Source organism: Medicago sativa, chromosome 6, assembly GCF_051527215.1.
Source record: "Medicago sativa cultivar Bolivia chromosome 6, Bolivia_mono, whole genome shotgun sequence".
Lineage (NCBI taxonomy): Eukaryota > Viridiplantae > Streptophyta > Magnoliopsida > Fabales > Fabaceae > Medicago > Medicago sativa.
In genome coordinates this window covers 37,173,037-37,191,831 of record NC_140754.1, presented here as the reverse complement: position 1 = coordinate 37,191,831, position 18,795 = coordinate 37,173,037, and the positions used below count along the sequence as shown (strand labels likewise).

General features: G+C 34.1%; 3 protein-coding genes and 1 long non-coding RNA gene across 4 annotated transcripts; 3 read left to right on the top strand and 1 right to left on the bottom strand.

The window, feature by feature from the left end:
• The first annotated feature begins 4,517 nt into the window (after positions 1-4,517).
• On the top strand, positions 4,518-5,501 carry LOC146914912 (uncharacterized). The gene is made up of 2 exons (XM_085717563.1): positions 4,518-5,319; positions 5,395-5,501. Exons 1-2 carry the CDS (start codon positions 4,518-4,520, stop codon positions 5,499-5,501), a joined length of 909 nt encoding a protein of 302 aa, XP_085573689.1.
• Positions 5,502-7,440: 1,939 nt separating this feature from the next.
• On the bottom strand, positions 7,441-11,021 carry LOC146914911 (benzyl alcohol O-benzoyltransferase-like). Its single transcript, XM_085717566.1, has 2 exons — positions 10,542-11,021; positions 7,441-8,370 (listed from the first exon to the last, which is right to left on the bottom strand). Exons 1-2 carry the CDS (start codon positions 10,977-10,979, stop codon positions 7,441-7,443), a joined length of 1,368 nt encoding a protein of 455 aa, XP_085573692.1. The 5' UTR covers positions 10,980-11,021.
• Positions 11,022-15,610: 4,589 nt separating this feature from the next.
• On the top strand, positions 15,611-16,275 carry LOC146914910 (uncharacterized). Its single transcript, XR_015014443.1, has 2 exons — positions 15,611-15,721; positions 16,078-16,275. It is a non-coding gene; the product is annotated as an uncharacterized LOC146914910 (long non-coding RNA).
• Positions 16,276-17,704: 1,429 nt separating this feature from the next.
• Positions 17,705-18,575, top strand: LOC146914909 (sulfite exporter TauE/SafE family protein 3-like). The gene is made up of 3 exons (XM_085717564.1): positions 17,705-17,823; positions 17,930-18,070; positions 18,270-18,575. The coding sequence occupies exons 1-3, from the start codon at positions 17,757-17,759 to the stop codon at positions 18,353-18,355; spliced, it is 294 nt and encodes a 97-aa protein (XP_085573690.1). The 5' UTR covers positions 17,705-17,756; the 3' UTR covers positions 18,356-18,575.
• The last annotated feature ends 220 nt before the right edge of the window (positions 18,576-18,795 follow it).

Genomic DNA, 18,795 nt, shown 5'->3' with positions numbered 1-18,795 from the left:
TTCTGAAAATCTTATAAACCTAAAAAGTATTTGGGAAGAAGGAAAATTCTTTTTAAATCTTGAAGAAATAGAACAAAAACTCGATACTGTATGTTCAGAACGGCAACTTCTCTTCTTTCTTGGACATTATCAACATCTCTGAAAGGAATTGGTCTCCTCAGTGCAGGCTGGTTATTTTATCTGCCATCATTCATTGCTTTCATACTATTTGGCATTGCAGGAATCAGAGTAGATTTAATGATAAGAAGATTATGTTTTCATCAGCTATTAACATCATTATTTCTGGCACTTCTATCTCTGGAAATAACTCCAATTTGCCAGCTAGTTCATCTATCTCAGAGTTTGTTATTCTCAAAAGGTTTGATGTGTATATTAATCCTCCTAAACAACAATACATCAAAGAAGTCTTATGGTCTCCTCCCTGTTTCAATTGGGTTAAGTGCAACACAGATGGAGCTTCTCATGGTAATCCGGGCATTGCTGCTTGTGGCGGAATATACAGGAATGCGCATGCAGATTTTCTTGGTGCTTTTGCTATTAATCTCGGTGTCAATTCTGCCTTAAACTCAGAACTTATTGCAGCAATGGTAGCCATTGAAATTGCAAATCTTAAGAACTGGCATAACTTGTGGCTGGAAACTGACTCCATGCTGGTTTTCCTGGCTTTCAAATCTTCTAAGATTGTTCCTTGGCACTTAAGGAACAGATGGGATAACTGTATGTTTCTTCTTAATAGGTTTAACTTTTTTGTCTCTCATATTTATAGGGAGGGCAATCACTGTGCAGACCAGCTTGCCAACTTAGGTTTAGAATTGCCTTCTTATTCTTGGTTCAACACTGTTCCTCCTCAGGTTAATGTTGAATTGGGGAGGAATAAGACAGGCTTCCCTAACTATAGATTTTGCTAAGCTCTTCTTGAGGGTTTTTGGTTTTATGTCCCCCCTCAATCTTTTGTACTTATGTTTTTCCTTTCTTCCTTAATATATTTTCTGGGGGTGTCGGCTTTCTAGCTGCATCTTCCTTTGTTTAAAAAAAAAAAAAAAGATCCTTTAGATAATCTGAAAAATACAAATCATGAACTTGTTACCATTAAATTACGAGATCCTAATAAGGAGATTAATGTAAAATATAAAATGCCTTATTCAGTACAAGATAAATTAGACTTTCAAAAAGATATAAAAGAACTTCAAGAAAAGAAGTTAATTACTCCATCTGCAAGTCCACATTCGGCACCCGCTTTTTATGTGACAAATCACAATGAAATAAAAAGAGGAAAAGCTAGAATGGTGATAAATTATAAGAAACTCAATGATGCTACAATCGGAGATTCTTATAAATTACCACGAAAGGATTATATTTTGCAGAAAATAAAAGGATGTGATTGGTTTTCATCCTTTGATGCAAAATCAGGATATTATCAAATTAGACTTTCAGAAGGAACTAAGCCTTTAACAGCTTTTTCATGTCCACAAGGTCATTACCAATGGAATGTCCTTCCATTTGGACTAAAACAAGCACCATCTATATACCAAAGATTTATGGATAATGCTCTTAGAGGATTAGAACATATATGTTTGGCATATATTGATGAAATTTTAGTTTTTACAAAAGGAACTAAAGAACAACATCTTAAAGATGTAGAAATTGTTTTAAACAGAATTTCAGAAAAGGGAATTGTTATTTCAAAAAAGAAATCACAATTAGCCAAAAAAGAAATCGAGTATTTAGGCCTTATTTTTAAAGAAAATGGTACTTTCGATTTATCTCCACATGTTCAGGAAAAGATTCAAGCTTTCCCTGATGAATTGAAAGACCGAAAACAAATTCAAAGATTTTTAGGATGTTTGAATTATATTGCCAATGAAGGATTTTTCAAAAATTTGGCAACTGAAAGAAAGATTTTACAGAAAAAGATATCTGAGAAAGTTCCATGGTCATGGACTGAACAAGATACTCTAACTGTAAAAACTATTAAAAGAAAAATTAAAGTTTTACCCAGCTTATACAATCCAACAGAAAATGATTTTTTAATTGTTGAGATTGATGCTGATAAAACAACCTGGGCAGGTTGTATGAGAGCTCTACCTAATGGTAAAGCGATACTGAATCTTGATGATTCAGGAAACTATGTTGGTGATGTAACCCATCAACAAGGAATGAAAGATACTGGAGCAACCCAGTACGCTAAGTCTAGTAGCTCGAAAGAGAAATTGGACAAATTATCTGATTTATCAGAAAAATTAGTATCAAAAGATACTAAGATTGATTATTCTTATGAAAATATTAAAAATAAGATAAAAGATGAAGATCTTTTACTTTGTAAATATGTTTCAGGATCATTTACAGATACCGAAACAAGGTATCCAATTCATGAATTAGAAACATTAAGTTGTGTTAAAGTTTTAACAAAATGGCAAATGGAATTAATTCCAACCAGATTTTTATTAAGAACAGATTCCAAATATGTAACCGGATTTTGGAAATATGACCTTCGCGTCAATTATAAATATGGAAGACTTGTAAGATGGCAGATGAAACTCCAACCGTTTCACCCATATATTGAATATATAAAATCTGAAAAGAATTGCTTTGCAGATGCATTGACAAGAGAATTGAAGCAGCTATAAAGACGCTACAGAATTCTCTCAGACAAAAACAGGAGCAAATTGCCTCTGCAAAAAATCGTCTTGAAACTCTTCTTTCTGAAGAGGGGGAGATGATATTAACAATTCAAAACCTTGAAAAACTTTGTAAAAAAGAAACACCAACAGTTTCAGAATCTAAAAATAGTGAAAACTGGGATCTGCTAGGTCAAGATTCTGGAAAATTCAACTACTATGTAAAATACTCAGCTCCAAAAGAGTCAAACATCCCAATTGAGTCAATAGAACCAAAAGGATGGAAATCTTCAACAACCCCAACAACTGTCCTTGCAGATTTACCAAAAACATCTTGGGCTGATAAAGTCGAAGAAGATGAAAGAAAAAATGGAAAAGAAAAAGAATCCATTGATCAACAAACAAGCCAAAAAATTGACAGTCAACTTGGAGGCAAAAAGAAAGCTTATGTAATTTTTGATGGACCTATGAAAGGTATCTACCAAAACTGGGCAACCACAAAGTTACATACAAATGGCAAAAATGTCAGATACAAAGGTTATGAGACCCTTGAAGAAGCAAAAGCAGCCTACAACGCTGTTTACAAAGAAGTTGCAACAGCCAATAACATAGTCCAACCATAAAAAATGGAGATAAAACAGAAGATATCTGTAGATAAAATTATCTATGGAGAAAGACAGTTCGTCAAAGAAGTCACCATTGGAGACTACTACAAAAACTGGAGATGGCTAACCAACTATTCAGAAGAATTAAAAACAGAATGTTTTTATCCTAGTAACAACGGGATAGAAGTAAAAGTTGTAACAGTCCCAGGCGTAAGCAAATAATTAGTCAGATCATTCTATGATTGTGGAATGATTAAAACAATGTATCTTCAAGAAGATGCAGGAAGAAAAATTCATGAACTAGAACTTCTTCCAAAAGATATAGGCGATATCGCTTATAAATTCAACAATAGCTTCGCAAAAGGTAAAGAGTTCTTTTTATCTTTTACTTCAACTTATCCATGGTTTGAAGACGATGAAGTTATTAAAGCCAGACACTTAATCAAGATTGACATTTCAAATGATGGAAGAGATGTAGATCCAAGAACAGAATGTTTTCTGCATCAAATGGAAAAATTCTATGATACTCTCATTAGATTTGGATCAAAATTACCTAACTTCAGGGTAATTACTGCAAAAGAAAGTTTTCTAGTCTACAGTGACTCAAGAAAACAAGCAAGAGAAGAACACCTTCAGCAAATTCTAAAGTTCGAAGAAAACTTTAGTGGGCTTGAAGCAGACTTGGGCCGTCTACCCGACCCAATCCAACAGGAGTGCTGCCAACACTTTCAAAAATACAAAGGACACCAATGCAAGTGGTGTGCAAAAGACATAAATAACGTGGCAGACAAAGAATCGTTGTATGACAGTAACGTTTCACCAAACAACGAAGAAAATGTAGAAAATTAGTGGGCATGGGACCCATTTAGAGATAAGCCTTATCTCTAAGGCAATTATGTAATATAAATTTCTTTGTCGTTTTCTTCTTTCTGTCATGTCATTTCTTTTCCGTGTGCTGTAAAGGAAAGAGACGTTGTGCCAACTATGAAGGCCAACTTGTGAGTCTCTCATCCTATAAATAAGGGCCTTGAAGCTCATTTGTAATCACCATGAATTGAAGCAATATAAGTTATATCATTTGATATGAGCTTGCCTCTTAGTTTTAAGAACTAGTGGTCCTATAGTGGTAAAACACTATAGCTGAGAATTCTTGAGGTAATACTCTGGAGGAATTCGCCCTGAGTTGGGAAAAACTCAACACAAGCAGAAAAAACTGCTGAAGAAATCGAATTACTGAAGCAAAAATCAATATTTCTGAAGAAATAATCAGGTATGACTTTACTGCATATTAAACATGACTGAAATTTCATATTTTGAAGGAACATCTAGTTATTATGCTGATAGCATAATAGATAATAAAATAGAAGAAGCAGATTTATCTTTAACTGCTGAAGAAAATTTTAAAAGAAAATTTAGTAAATTAAGAGAATTTCTTTCAAGAAAAAATATTCTGAAATTTGGAATAGTAACAGGAGAAGAAGCAATTCCTATTGAAACAACTAATGGGAAAATAGCTATATCTACTATAAACAAAGAACAAATCATAAAGAGACTTGAAACGTTTTCCGAAAACGAAAGAAGGAAAATTGGTTATATTCATATATCAACCATTCAATTCTTAATCAAAAGTACCTTCATGAAAGGTATTAATTCACCCTTAGAAATAGCCCTAGAAGACTCTAGGATTTTAGATAAAAACCATGCAATGATTGCAAAAGGAAAATGTAATCTTAAAGATGGAAAAATAAAATTTGATATAAATTTACAAATAGGATTATCCCTAAAAGATATAGATCTAGATAGATCCATAGTTTTTCATTATAAAATGGAAAATCCAAAATTCATGAAAGAAGGTAATCATCCTTTTACAATTTATTATAGAATTAATTATGCTCTGAGTAATTCACATCATAGCATAGAATTCTTAGGAAAAGATACAATTCATATTGATGAGTTGTTTAAACCATTCGTTTCTCTAGAATCACCAATCTATAAAAATTTCGCAAGAAATAGCTTTTCTTTAATAAAAGCAGAAAAGAATCTGTTTGAAGAAACAGAAAAACCATTACTTAAAAGCCAAAGTCTTCGAATGACAGATTTTAATAAACCATTAAATTCTCAAAATATATTTGAAGATGATGCCTCATCCTCAAATAACACTTCATTCGAACCTCCTAGGAAGGATTTCGAAATAAGCAGAGAAAAAGAGCTTAAGGATCTGCATGATTCTATAAAAACTCTATCGATACAGGTTAATAAGATTAATCAAAGACTATAAAAAGTCAAAATGCCTGGATTAAATCTAAAAACAGAGTTACAACTCTATAAGCAAAAACTAGAAGAAATAATTTCTGAAATAAATTATCAAAATACAAGAATTATGTTAAAACAAATTCTTTTTGATTCACAAGATTTAATAATCTACCATGTAGATTCTATTTCTAAGTTATTAGAAGAAATAGAAGATTTGAATACTCTTACAAGTATTCAGCAAGAAAAAGCAAAAATGCTTTTAGAACCCTTTCAAGGTTTAGCAAAAATCGAAAAAATGTTAAAACAAATAAAAACTGAACAAATGTTAGAACAAGAAAACCTCCGCTGGAGAATCAACAATTAGATATGCCTGGTTTAACTCTTAAATCAGAATTAATACTTTTTAAAACTAGGTTACAACATCTAGTAAGTGATATAGAATGGTATTATGATCTAATAACATACAAACAAATAATATATAAAGCTCAAACTTTAATGAGATCTCATATAGATTTAATTGAAGATCTGGTAGAAGAAATGCAAGAAAATCTCACAGAGATTCAAAAGAAGAGAGCAAAAATTCTTTTAGAACCTTTTTGGGGTTTAGAAAGAATTGAACAACTTATAAATGAAGCTCGAGCTCGAGAAAATTCCGCGAAAGACCCCACTTCAAATCTGGTATCAGAGCCAGGAACACAATCCTAAGGGATAAAAATGAAAACAATAATAAAAAAGAAATTAAAAATATCTTTTTTCTTAAAACAAAAGCTTTTTAAAATCGTTTTTCCAAACAACCGATTTAAAAAGACATCCACGTGGCACTCTCCTATTAAGCCACATAAGCGACTTTTCCAAAAAAGTCATAAAAGTAACTTCACCATAGAAGCCCCCTTTAATCAATTCTAACTTTGAAATTTAAAAGTGTGTCTTCAGCGGTTGAGTGAATTGACATTGGTAATGATATGTTTTCAAAAATTTGAGGACATGGAATTATCTCTTCTTGTGTCGTACAAAAGAACACGATGATATAAATTTGGCTAGATCTCAGGTCCTTCTCCATGTTTTCAAAATGAATTGTTATTTCAATACACTTGTTATTTAATTGAAGGGAATGTCAAGAGGATTTAAATATAGGAAGCTCTAATCTTAGTTAAGCTAGCACTAAACAAAAATCTGTGCAGAAAGCAGTAATGTTATAGTTAGTGTCTGTTGCCACACTTCCCACAGCTAAACTTGGACATCACGAATGCCATTCGAGTGATTTGATAAGGGGTGGCTCTGAATTTTTTATGTATACTCTAGTATGGTCATAGATATTTGGATTAGGTCTATCTCATTCTTATAAAGTTAACTTGTACTATAATAAATGTCTCCCATATATATATATATATATATATATATATATATATATATATATATATATATATATATATATATATATATATATATATATATGGGGGCTGCTAACTTACACCAACCTAAAAACACTAAGGTGCAAGTTAGCAAGTTAGCAACCTGCACCTACTTATAATTTAATAAAACACCCATTTGTTTATATTCTAATTAATTTTGTAAATAGAAGGGCAAACTTTTAAGGAAACAATATTTGAAATGATGAAAGTGGGTGTAAATTAGTGAAGGTTGCTAACTTTCACCTTAATAATACTTATAAAAATGAGTGTAAATAATCAAGTCGGTGTAGGTTGCTAACTTACACCTTAATAATTTTAGGTGGGTGTAGCTTGCTAACTTGCACCTTAGTGTTTTTAGGTGGATGTAAGTTAAAAACCCCATATATATATATATATATATATATATATATATATATATATATATATATATATATATATTCAGTAATCATGGTAATTACTAGAAATTTGATAAAACAAAAAAGTGTTCACTACAGGATCTCCCGTAAAACTTTTGCATATGTGAAGGGAAGAAAAGGAAATTTTTTTCAAGAATTACAAGGAAGAATTAACAATACCAGATTTTGGATTATTAATGCTTCTCTTAAGCACATCCAACTCTTTAACCAACCTCTCCACGACTTTTGTTGGCAAAAATACAGGTATAACCACACCTTCCTCTCCTTTAACATTTTTAAAAGCTATATGAAAGCAAGCAAGACCGGGATTAGCACCATCTCCTCCTTTAGCTGGTCCTCCATACACAGCTTTCCCCCAACCAAACTCAACATCTCCAAATCCAGCACGTGTAACATCAGACACTAAATACAATCCCGACTTATTAAAATACGGTCGACCCTTCATAACCATTAAATCTGCGGTTGATTGCATATACTCTTTAGTAACATTAGCTTTTACATTCTTAACTAAATCTAATGCATATGCCAACGGATTTTCAATTAGTTTTCCTGCAGTTGTGACTGCGACAGAGTACGCGAAAGCATTACCGTAGTAACCATCTGGTAGAAATAGGTTAACAAATTTGCTACGTGCATTCACAACGCAGATTAAGCGAATTTCTTCGTCAATATCTAGTTGTAATGCTATTGTACGACAACGCCAAAAATATGCAGTGATGATTTCAAACATAGAGTGTTGTCGTAGTTGGTGAGGAGGAAGGAGAGTGCGAATTTCCGCCACCTCGGTGGGACCAAAGAAGAAAGTGTGGTGGACCATGTCGTCTAAGGAAAAAGTGGTTCCTTTGTTGTCTGGTTCTGGGTCGTATTCGTGATGAGTGCACGTCACTCTTGGTGGGTTCCTTGCACTTAAAAGCTCTCTACACCACACAGGTAAGATTGACGGTTCACTCATCCCTCGAGATATTTCTCCTAAGGCACTCATGAACTGAACTATACCTGATCCATCGCTGATTGTATGATTCATCCGAAGAGCAAAAATGAAACCACCACACTTGAGTCGTGTTACCTGCATATGGTTACAATCATACCTTTACTGTTGTGTATAAATTTAAATATAAATATTTTTGTAAGAGATGGTATAAATACAATTGTTGTTTTGAATTCTCATAAGATTCCTCTAAACAAGACAATCATATTCGAGGAACGCCAAACACTAAATAATAAATATATATATATGTATCCCTCTTGACACTACAAGAAAGCTTTGAAATTCCGAGGCACAAAACTCCTTGGTAATCGTCAATATCTCCTCGGAATACCAATTTTTTCCGAGGAACGCATGTCCTGGAAAAATAGTTGGTTGCAATCCTATTACCGAGGAAATTTCCGAGGAACTTTTGTTTCCGAGGAAAAATGTCCTCGGAATAATGATTTGACAGCTGCATCGCAGACTGACGCATCTGAAAAGCTGTCACTGAAGTGACTAGGATTTCCGAGGAACATTGTCCTCGGAATGTATTTAATTTAAAAAAAAATTAAATTATTTTTTTTTGGGTGCCAAAACTTTTGAATTTCAAATTTTTGAAAGACCACTAATATTATTTTCAAATTTCAAAAAAGCGCTAATTTTATTTTCAAATTTCAAACAACATAATTTCAAATAACTCAACAATCAATCAACTTAATTTTACTAATTTTTCACACTAAAAAAAAACTAAATTTTCACTACTTTCACACTTGCAGGAACTTATTGTTCAGTTTTTCACAAATTTTGCATCAATTCCACAATACATAAAAATAAAAACATGATTAAACACTAAAAAGTTGATGTTATTCTAGATTGAATACAATACAACATAGATAATGCACAAAATTGAACATAATTGGAACTAAATCAAAGAAGTTTGTAACAACAATACATAATGAATGAACAATTACAGCATATTATATATATTTTTTTTGAAGAAAGCATATTATATATATGAAAAGAGCTTTCACAAAGATAGTGGGATGAGCTCAAAATTACACAGGAGAATAAAACATCCTCACGCCCACAACATAACAGCACCTACCAAAACTACACAAACCCCTCCTGTTACAGTAAACGCTTAAAAATACAATCTCAGCAGGACAAAATTCGGCCAGCAAAACAACACAGATCGAACCTCCCCTAAAGAACAAAAACACAAACAAAACATGCGATTCTTGTTACCATGAAATCAAATAGGGAAAAATGGAATTCAATTAAAAGGGAAAAATGGAATTTTGGGGAAAAAGGGTTTTGTGGGTTCAGCAAAAAATCAAAAACGAAAATGGAAAATATTAACTCACCTTGATCCTTTTTAGCTTCTATTGAAGGATTTGAGAAGAAAAAGATACATGCAAAACTTCAATTGCTCAAAAATGGAGGTTTTGTGAGGTATGGGTGAGAGAGAGCATGGTGTCGCAGTTGAGAGAGAAGATGAAGCACACATTCAGTTTTTTTTTTTCTTTTTCTTTCTAAGTTTCAATATTGTACACTATGTAATAGAGAATGAAATGACAACATGTTCTCCGAGAAACATTGTCCTCGGTACTTCCTCGGTATGTAATCTTGAAAACCGTGTTAAACTGATTATGCAGCTAGTGGAGCAGAGATTCCTGACACGTGCATACCGAGGAAATTGTTCCTCGGAAAACCCTTATTTTAGCGAGAAACCAAGATTCCTCGGAATTTTTTGGTCGGAATTCCCTTCATTTCTTGTAGTGTGAATATAGTTACGTTAGAGCTTTAGTTTAGCATATTTTGGTAGTCTAGTCTCTAACAGAAAATATAAACATGACGAACTAAATAAATTGGGTTACATCCTCTTGGATTTAGCATGTGCAAGTATTCTTAAAAAGTGATATATGACAACTTCGTAAAAGTCATGATCATTATATTGAAAATCATATTTTTGAAACAACTTGAAACTGTATATTTTCCGGGTACCTCTAATATGGACTGTTCATGCAACTCGCTACCATAATTTATTTTTACAATAATAAATCTACATATCGTATTTTCCAACATTCATTCAACACATCATTTTATCTTTATCTTTCTTTTTATCGCATCATCAACCTTTCATATTCATCACATTCCATACTCTTACTTCTTTCTCTCTCAAGGTGTATGCGCCTAATAGTACGCAACCAAACATTTTTCTATTTATATTATGAGAAATGCTATTTGGACATGAAGTAGCACATATATACCTGAATAAGGACCAATGGAGTGTGAAGCACATCTGTAGAACCGGGAACATCATAAAGAAGCTCTTGCAAGCAAGGAAATGGAGGATGAAGAGCATCGCCAAATTCTTTCAGACTAACATCAGCATCAGCTTCAATAAACAAAACACCTTCTCCGGTACAATCGACCATAAGTTTCCTACCAGGACCTTCCCTCAATCTACCAGCAAGTGGATAATAAAACACAAGTGTTTTTGCAAGTGCATTTCTAAGAATGTCAACAGGGTCTTTCCCTACCATAATTGGACTATAGTTGTAAAATTGTATCACAGGAGTTTGAAAACGTATCGACTCTTGGTCATCTATGTCTGAGAGTAATTTTATTTCATGAGGTGTGGGTTTTGATGGAGTCACCATTTCTGGGTTACGCCTCTTAACTGTGAATAACAGAGATTGGGCCATGATATTGTTTGATATTACAAGGGGACTTAATTTGATAATGGTTTTTAATCGATGCTTGAATGTTATGGTATTTGCAAATACTGAATGTGCCTATGCTGTATATATAGTGCACCATACGTAAGTAAAGCACATGGATGGCCCATTCATTGTGCTGCTCATGCAATAATTTATACGAGTTATTTTTATATATATTTTTTAATTTCTCATTGGTGCCAATATAGGAGGTAATCCCATTTAAGTTCGTGAATCCACGAAAAATATTATCACTAATTTACCGCAGGAGTTCTGATTATATCGGAAGGGATAAGCTATTTATCGCGACTTGCGTGCTTGCGAAGTAATCACGACTGAATATGAAGGCTTCTAGTCAACTCTATTTATCTGCCAACCACTCATGTATTGTGTTAGAGGGGGATCTGACTGTTAAAATGCATTCGCTAAGCATTCGTGAAATAGAGGTTTGCTCGCAAACCTCTTATCGGAAAATTCATCCGCGAGCAAAATATGTCTTCTAATTGAATTAATTGGGAAACAAGTTAGTAGCACATGACAAGAGCGTGTGTTTGAATAGTAAAAGAATAGCGTACTAGAAAATAGGCATGTGCTTCAAACTTGGTGATCAAGTTTGGATGAATCATGGATGGTTGTGATTAAAATCATATGCTTCTACTTTGATCAAATTGCCAGGACGAAATCATTAACTATTAAAATGAAATATTGTGACAAAATTCTCCTTCCTTCTCTTTCTCTCCAAGTCCGAAATACATCTCTCTTTTAAATTTATTTTATTGGTGACAACTCTCTTTTAATTATTTCTTTTCTTTGCAGCCTTTTGAGAGAAAGTGTGAGGTAGGCCAAGAGAACAGTTGAACAGAAAATATCAATTTCTAGTTAGATCTATGAGTTGACAACCTTGTCGTAGAGTTTCCATGGTGCTATTGTAAGTTCAGATTGTAACCTAAGAGGGGGATAAATTAAGTTTTCAGACTTTTTAGGATTATTTTTGAAATTTAGGGTTTTTTCTTTTAACAAATCAAAATGAGATATATTATAGACAACGGTGACTCACCCCCGCACAAGGCGTGGGAGGGAGAGACACTAGCAAAATTTACAAAGTCAAGGTGCTAAAACAAAGCACCATCCAAACAAACAAGCTAAATTACACAATAATGCCCATACAAGGGAGCAAATGTTTCCACCAATCATGATAACTGTAACTGAAAGAAACATGCTTTAATTTTAACCATAAAAATGAATTTAGCTTGACCTTTTCAATAAGCATAAAAGGGGTAGCAGCCGTATGTTGGAAGACACGGTTGTTCCTCTCCTTCCAGATAACCCAAGCAGCAACAAACCAAATGATTGTTAGGAATAAATGAGAGAACCTTGGAATACCTGGCATTTTTTTGAAATGTTGAAAATGTTATCGAAGGTCACGTGGAGAAACCACATAATTACCTAGTCAATGTCGCACATCGAACCAAAGACCGCTGGAAAAGTCACAATGGAGAAATAGATGCAATGCCATTTCAGACGCCCCACACCCTGTTGCACACGTCGATGCATCAAAATGAATAACTCCCCGCCGTAACAAGTTGCCTCCAGTCGAAAGTCTGTTGCAAAGGAGTCTCCACACCATCAGAGATACCTTTGAAGGAATATGATTGAGCCAGACATCATCCACAAGATTCCTATCCATATTCACGCCTGAGAGGGTTAAATAGCGATAGGATTCCCGCACTGATGAGTAGCCACGAGCAAGATCCAATAACCACCTCCAATGTTAAGTAATAGAGCAGAACACTCCCTCACACTCTCTTTCTCCCAAGCTAACAAACGACGTCTCCACATCCACGCCGCTCCCTCTTCCTCCCACCCTAGCCTCAACATCTACTCCATCGTCCTCTCCTTACTCAGCTAAATCAAAAAGTCTAGGGAATTTTTATCTTAAAGGAATTTCCCCAATCCAATTGTCATACCAAAAAAGAGTACCTCGCCCATCACCAATCACGCTACAGACATTTTCATCAAATCAATGCCCAACTCCCTCACCAGTCCCCTCTCGGACCCTGTTAATCATCCGCCATCAAAGCGAACTTTGGTTTCAACCCTCCTGCAGCCATCCCCCAACCTCGCCATAACGAGCCGTAAAACTCTATACCACAGCCCCTCCTTATCTATCAGCAACCTCCAACATCATTTACCCAACAAAGAAATATTAAAAGCACCCACCCGCCTGACCCCCAAACCACCATACTCCTTAGATAAACAAATTAAGTCCCATTTAATCCAAGCTATTTTCCTATTTTTCTCACCACCCCCAAAAAAATCTTTTAAAAAGAGATTCAATAGAAGAAATTATACTTGAAAAATCTTTTGAAATTTAGGGTTCTTATTATTTTTTTGAAAAATTGTGTTGAATGTAGGAACGAATGCGGAAAAATAAAGAGCATAGGGACCAACAAAGAAGCATAACTTCAATTTTAACATAAGTAAAACTTTAAAACATGAGAGGCATATACATGAAAGAAGATACGAAAAAAGACTTTAACAATAAACTTTATTCAGTTATAATATTCGCTGGTCACCCAATAAAAGTGGAATCATTGAGGGTTGATTAAGGCACTAACTCATGATAAACATAAAAAAGACTTTAACAATAAATTGAGCTATGTTTGTTATAACTGACATAAAAACAATAATAATACCCAAGTTACATAAAAATATATTTATTTTGCTTTCTTCTCCAAAGCTACTCTTAGTCCAAATGTATGAGATATAGTTTGACCAAAGAAAACCAAAGAGATTCATTAGAAAAATAAGCGTGTGTCCTCGTGAGCATAGCTCAGTTGGTTTGGACAATGCATAATATATGCAAGGTCCGGGATTCGAATCCCGACCACCACCAAAAAAAAAAGAAAAATAAGCATGTTATTTCACAACCTAGAGAATTGTTATATACCGTAACAAAAATCAAATTCATTCCTTTTAGTACTATTCAAAATCTATTTTATGTGTCCTCATGAGCTTAGCACAGTTGGTATGGACAATGCATAATATATGCAAAAGTCTGGGGTTCAAACCCTGACCACCACAAAAAAAAAAAAAACTATTTTATGTGGATCAGGATCAAGCCTACGATCATAGTTAGGATCTGCAAAAAATAATCAAGCCTACGGCCATAGTTCTAGCCGTCACCCCTTTCTTATTTTTCCTTCTTGTCAGAGGGGTGATTTATGGTCAATTTTGACGCAAAAATCACCCCTCCGAGTTGTTTTTCCTTCTAGCCGTCACCCCTTTCTTATTTTTCCTTCTTGTCAGAGGGGTGATTTATGGTCAATTTTGACGCAAAAATCACCCCTCCGAGTTGTTTTTCCTTCTATCCTAATTGAATAAGTGATTTCACATATTTTTTGTTTTCTTTCGTTTGTTTTTGTGATTTCGTCGTCTCTGAATGACTCTGTTTGTTTTGATTTCCCGTCTTTGTGCGGTGTGTTTTTTATTTCCTGTCTTAGTGCGGCGTTTATTTGATTCAGGTTGAAAGATTAACTTTGCACAAGTGCAAATCCGATCAATGATAATGACTTTGGCGTCATCAACGTTGCAGATCCGGAGACATGAGTATTCCGGAGACTTCAATATAGTCATATTAGTCATATTTGTAGGCATATATACTTTGCCATTTTATGCTATTAACATGGATGTTGTGAGTTTGTTCACAGATTCATCCTTTTTGTTTTTAGCGAATTTGGATTTGTATTGTATCGATGCACTTTATCAATTTGAATGAATGAATATCGTTTACTTTTGTTAAAAAAAAAAAGAAAAGCCTATGGTCATAGTTAGGATCTGCAAAAAAAAATAAATTAATATCTTTATATAATAATAACAGAAAACTCCTTAAGTTTTTGGCAATACAAACATGAACACTATCATGCAATTTATTAGAGTGATTCTAGAAAGCCAAGCACTACTACAAAATATATATTTTACATCATGGGGGTTTTAGTTTTCACATCAGTCGCAAAATAACTGAAGGGAAACATATAGACTGTGGGTTTTTACATCAGTTGACATATGCACATGAGGGGAATTCTTAATAGCATGTACCATTTACATCAGTGGATAATTGGAATGAAGGGAAAAAAATGCGGTGGCATTTTCGTAATATGAGTAAAAACTTTTACCTTATCCCTCTTTCTCTATCGTGAAACACATACACTTTACCTTCCTCACTTTTTCACTCAATCGAACAGTCAAAAACCTTATCCCAACCCACCACCGTCTCTCCCATCCACACCGTCGAAGCTCAATCACAACCACAGTTCCCAATCACACCAAACGCAGCGCATCCTTCTTCTTTCTTCTTCTTCTTCTTCAATTTTATCTAACTATTCATTCCTCGTGTTCATTCAACACAGTAGCCTAAACCTATTTCACGAATTCATTCATACAACACAGTGATTCGACCAAAACCACAGACATTAACACAAATTCGAAATCCAGCATCACAATACCTCTTCAAATCGGTTCGCATCGAAGCATCAACAACACACCACATCTTTAATCACAAGATCCAAGCCGGCGTGAAACCGAACTGAAGAAGGAGATGAGTCAAGAGGTAAAAAACCAAACTGAGTGTGAAGCAAATCGGACCGGAACTGAAGTACAAATTAAACTGAACCAAAGGAGCAGTTTCGAAGTTTTCCATGTAGCGATATCTTCTCCGATTTAAACCAGAGGTAACGTGCTTTCCTCTTTGCTTCTGTTCTACCTTGGTTTCCTTTTCTCTAACTCGGATCTGTAAGTCTCAGATTTGATTATTTTTGGTCAATATTATTAAAATGGTAAGGGTCACTCTTTGAATATTTTTGAAGGTTTATATTAGATAAATTTCGAGATAATAAGTGTTTGCTAATGATAAAAAAAATAATTAATTGAACAATTTTCTTAGATAATTCCTAAATCCTAACGATGAAAAAAACTTAATTAAACAATTTTCTTAAATTATCCCTGAACAATTATCAAAGAGAAAATTATGCAGCTTCTTGGATTAGCATTATATTTATTAATTTAAGGGGTGTTCTGTTTGTTTCAGGTATGGTCATGGGTGCAGCTCTGTCAACTGTCTACTACAACCTCAGGCTGAGACATCCTACCTTGGATATGCCAATCATTGACTATGATTTGGCACTTCTCATTCAACCTATGTTAATGCTTGGAATCAGCATTGGAGTGGTCTTCAACGTTGTATTTCCTGATTGGCTTGTCACTATATTGCTTATTGTTCTTTTCTTAGGTAACCAGGAATTAGACATTTTTGTTGCTCCTCGGAATATTTTTACTCTTATGCAGGCACATCAACAAAGGCATTCTTTAAAGGGTTTAAGACATGGAATAAGGAAACCATAATGAAAAAGGTCCCATTTAATATATCATGTAGTACTATAATATTTTCACTGTATTTTCACTATCTTTGGTGTGCTGGCTGGTATAGTCGGTGGATTGCTGGGACTAGGGGGCAGATTTGTTATGGGTCCGCTTTTTCTAGAGCTAGGGGTCCCTTCTCAATCGATAGTTTCAAACTGCAGTATATAAATCGCCCTTCTCTTATCCTGATCATCAAACAGTTGGTTAGTATGATTCCTAATTGGATCGGATGTCTTCTTTGCAGGTGTCAAGCGCCACGACCACTTTTGCAATGACATTCTCCTCGTCTATGTCTGTTGTAGAATACTATTTGCTGAAACGATTTCCGGTTCCTTATGGTTTGTGCCGCGATAGCTTCTAACTTTCTACTTTTTATAATTTTATTTCTAACTGTTTGAACCTATTTTAACTCATTCCAGGAGGCTTCCAGGAGACAAGAATCAAATGGTGAGTTTAGAAAATATTCATTACTAACATTTACCAAAAACAAAATAAAGTTGACCTGGACCATTATTTTTCCTGATGTCAGAGTGTGTTCGATTTCTTTTTGGTTAGATTCAGGAGAATATAAAGCTCTTCCAACTGGACCAAATGTTGCCATTGAAAAGGAAAACGACGTACAAGAGAGTATTATATTGGGGGAGGGTGATATTTCCATATTTAATAATAATTTGGTAATATCCATTTGATCAAAGTGACACTAATGATCTTTTTTCAATGGTCCCTGGAGGAATTTGAACTCCGTCATTAGATTAGAAGGACAAACTCTTACCAATAAATCGACACCTTATTGATATAATAATTCGTTCAATTGCAGGTGTTTATAATTGAAAATGTATATTGGAAGGAGTTTGGGCTTCTACGATTTGTGTGGATTTCATTCCTTGCACTACAGATTGCCAAGGTTTGTTCTGTCATCACAGTTATTAATACATAATACCAGTTTATAACTTTCAATTAATCTAAGTCTCTTTTATTTTTTTTTTTTGACAAAATTAATCTAAGTCTCTTGTTAACAGCAAAACTACACAACTACATGTTCTGTAGCATATTGGGTACTGAACTTGTTACAAGTAAATTTACCTCTTGTGGTTTTTCTTTTCTTGATTGAACATGATATCTCATTGTCACTCAATTTTTATGAATTTATATTTGAATGTATGTTACAAGTTACAAAAATATCGAAAAAAGTTTGAATCATGTTTTACATGTTACATATGCAGATCCCAATCTGCAGTATGTAAATCGTGCTTCTCTTATCCTGATCATCAAACAGTTGGTTAGCATGATTCCTAATTGAATCGGATGTCTTCTATGTAGGTGTCAAGCGCCACAGCCACTTTCGCAATGACATTCTCCTCGTCTATGTCTGTTGTGGAATACTACTTGCTGAAACGATTTCCGCTTCCTTATGGTTCGTTCCGCGATAGCTTCTAACTTACTTTCTACTTTATATTATATTCAGTTTTGGACAATTGCATTGCTTCTGAACAATGAACTTTTTGAAATGTGACACACAGCTCTTTACATGAGCCTGGTGGCTACTATTGCAGCCTTGGTTGGACAACATATTGTGAGAAGGCTGATCATCCTATTTGGAAGAGCATCTCTCATCATCTTTATTCTAGCTGGCACAATATTTATCAGTGCAATCTCACTAGGTAAGCTTACCCATTTTTTGGATTTGGGTTGTGTGCAATCACAAACTCGTAATTGTATGCAGTTAGTCACATTTAGACGGCAGATTAAAATCTAAATGTAGAGATCTTGAAACTGGCAGTTTAGATTAAAAAATGGAAATCTATACACAAACATTGTATCAATATATGGTGCACTCATTTTTTTCACTCATCTTGTTAGGTGGAGTTGGCATTTCAAATACGGTGCACAAGATTGCCGATCATGAATATATGGGATTTGAGAATATCTGCAAGTACGGATCATAGCACATTATTATTATTATTATTATTATTATTATTATTATTATTATTATTATTATTATTATTGTTATTATTATTATTATTATTATTCAAAAGTTGCGTACCAAGGCCAAGAGCTAAGTTGGCCGTGATAGATTGATTATTTGTTATCCTGTTAGAAGGTGTAAATTTTTATTATTGCCAAGTGATGGAGTGATTCCGTAGGAAACTCAGAAACTTATATTCATTCACAATATTATTGCCATCTAAATCACATTTTACCCGCTTGCATGAATGGCATTTTCGCTCAGGGCTTGATCGATACATATGGATAATTGGAATGATATATGCTTATTGTAGTGATAATTATATGTCTTTGAAATGAATACTTGTGAGGGTTATAAATTAGATTTTGTATCTGTTAGCTTTTTAGCTTCCTTTTTGGCATTAAAATATCATTTTTTTTT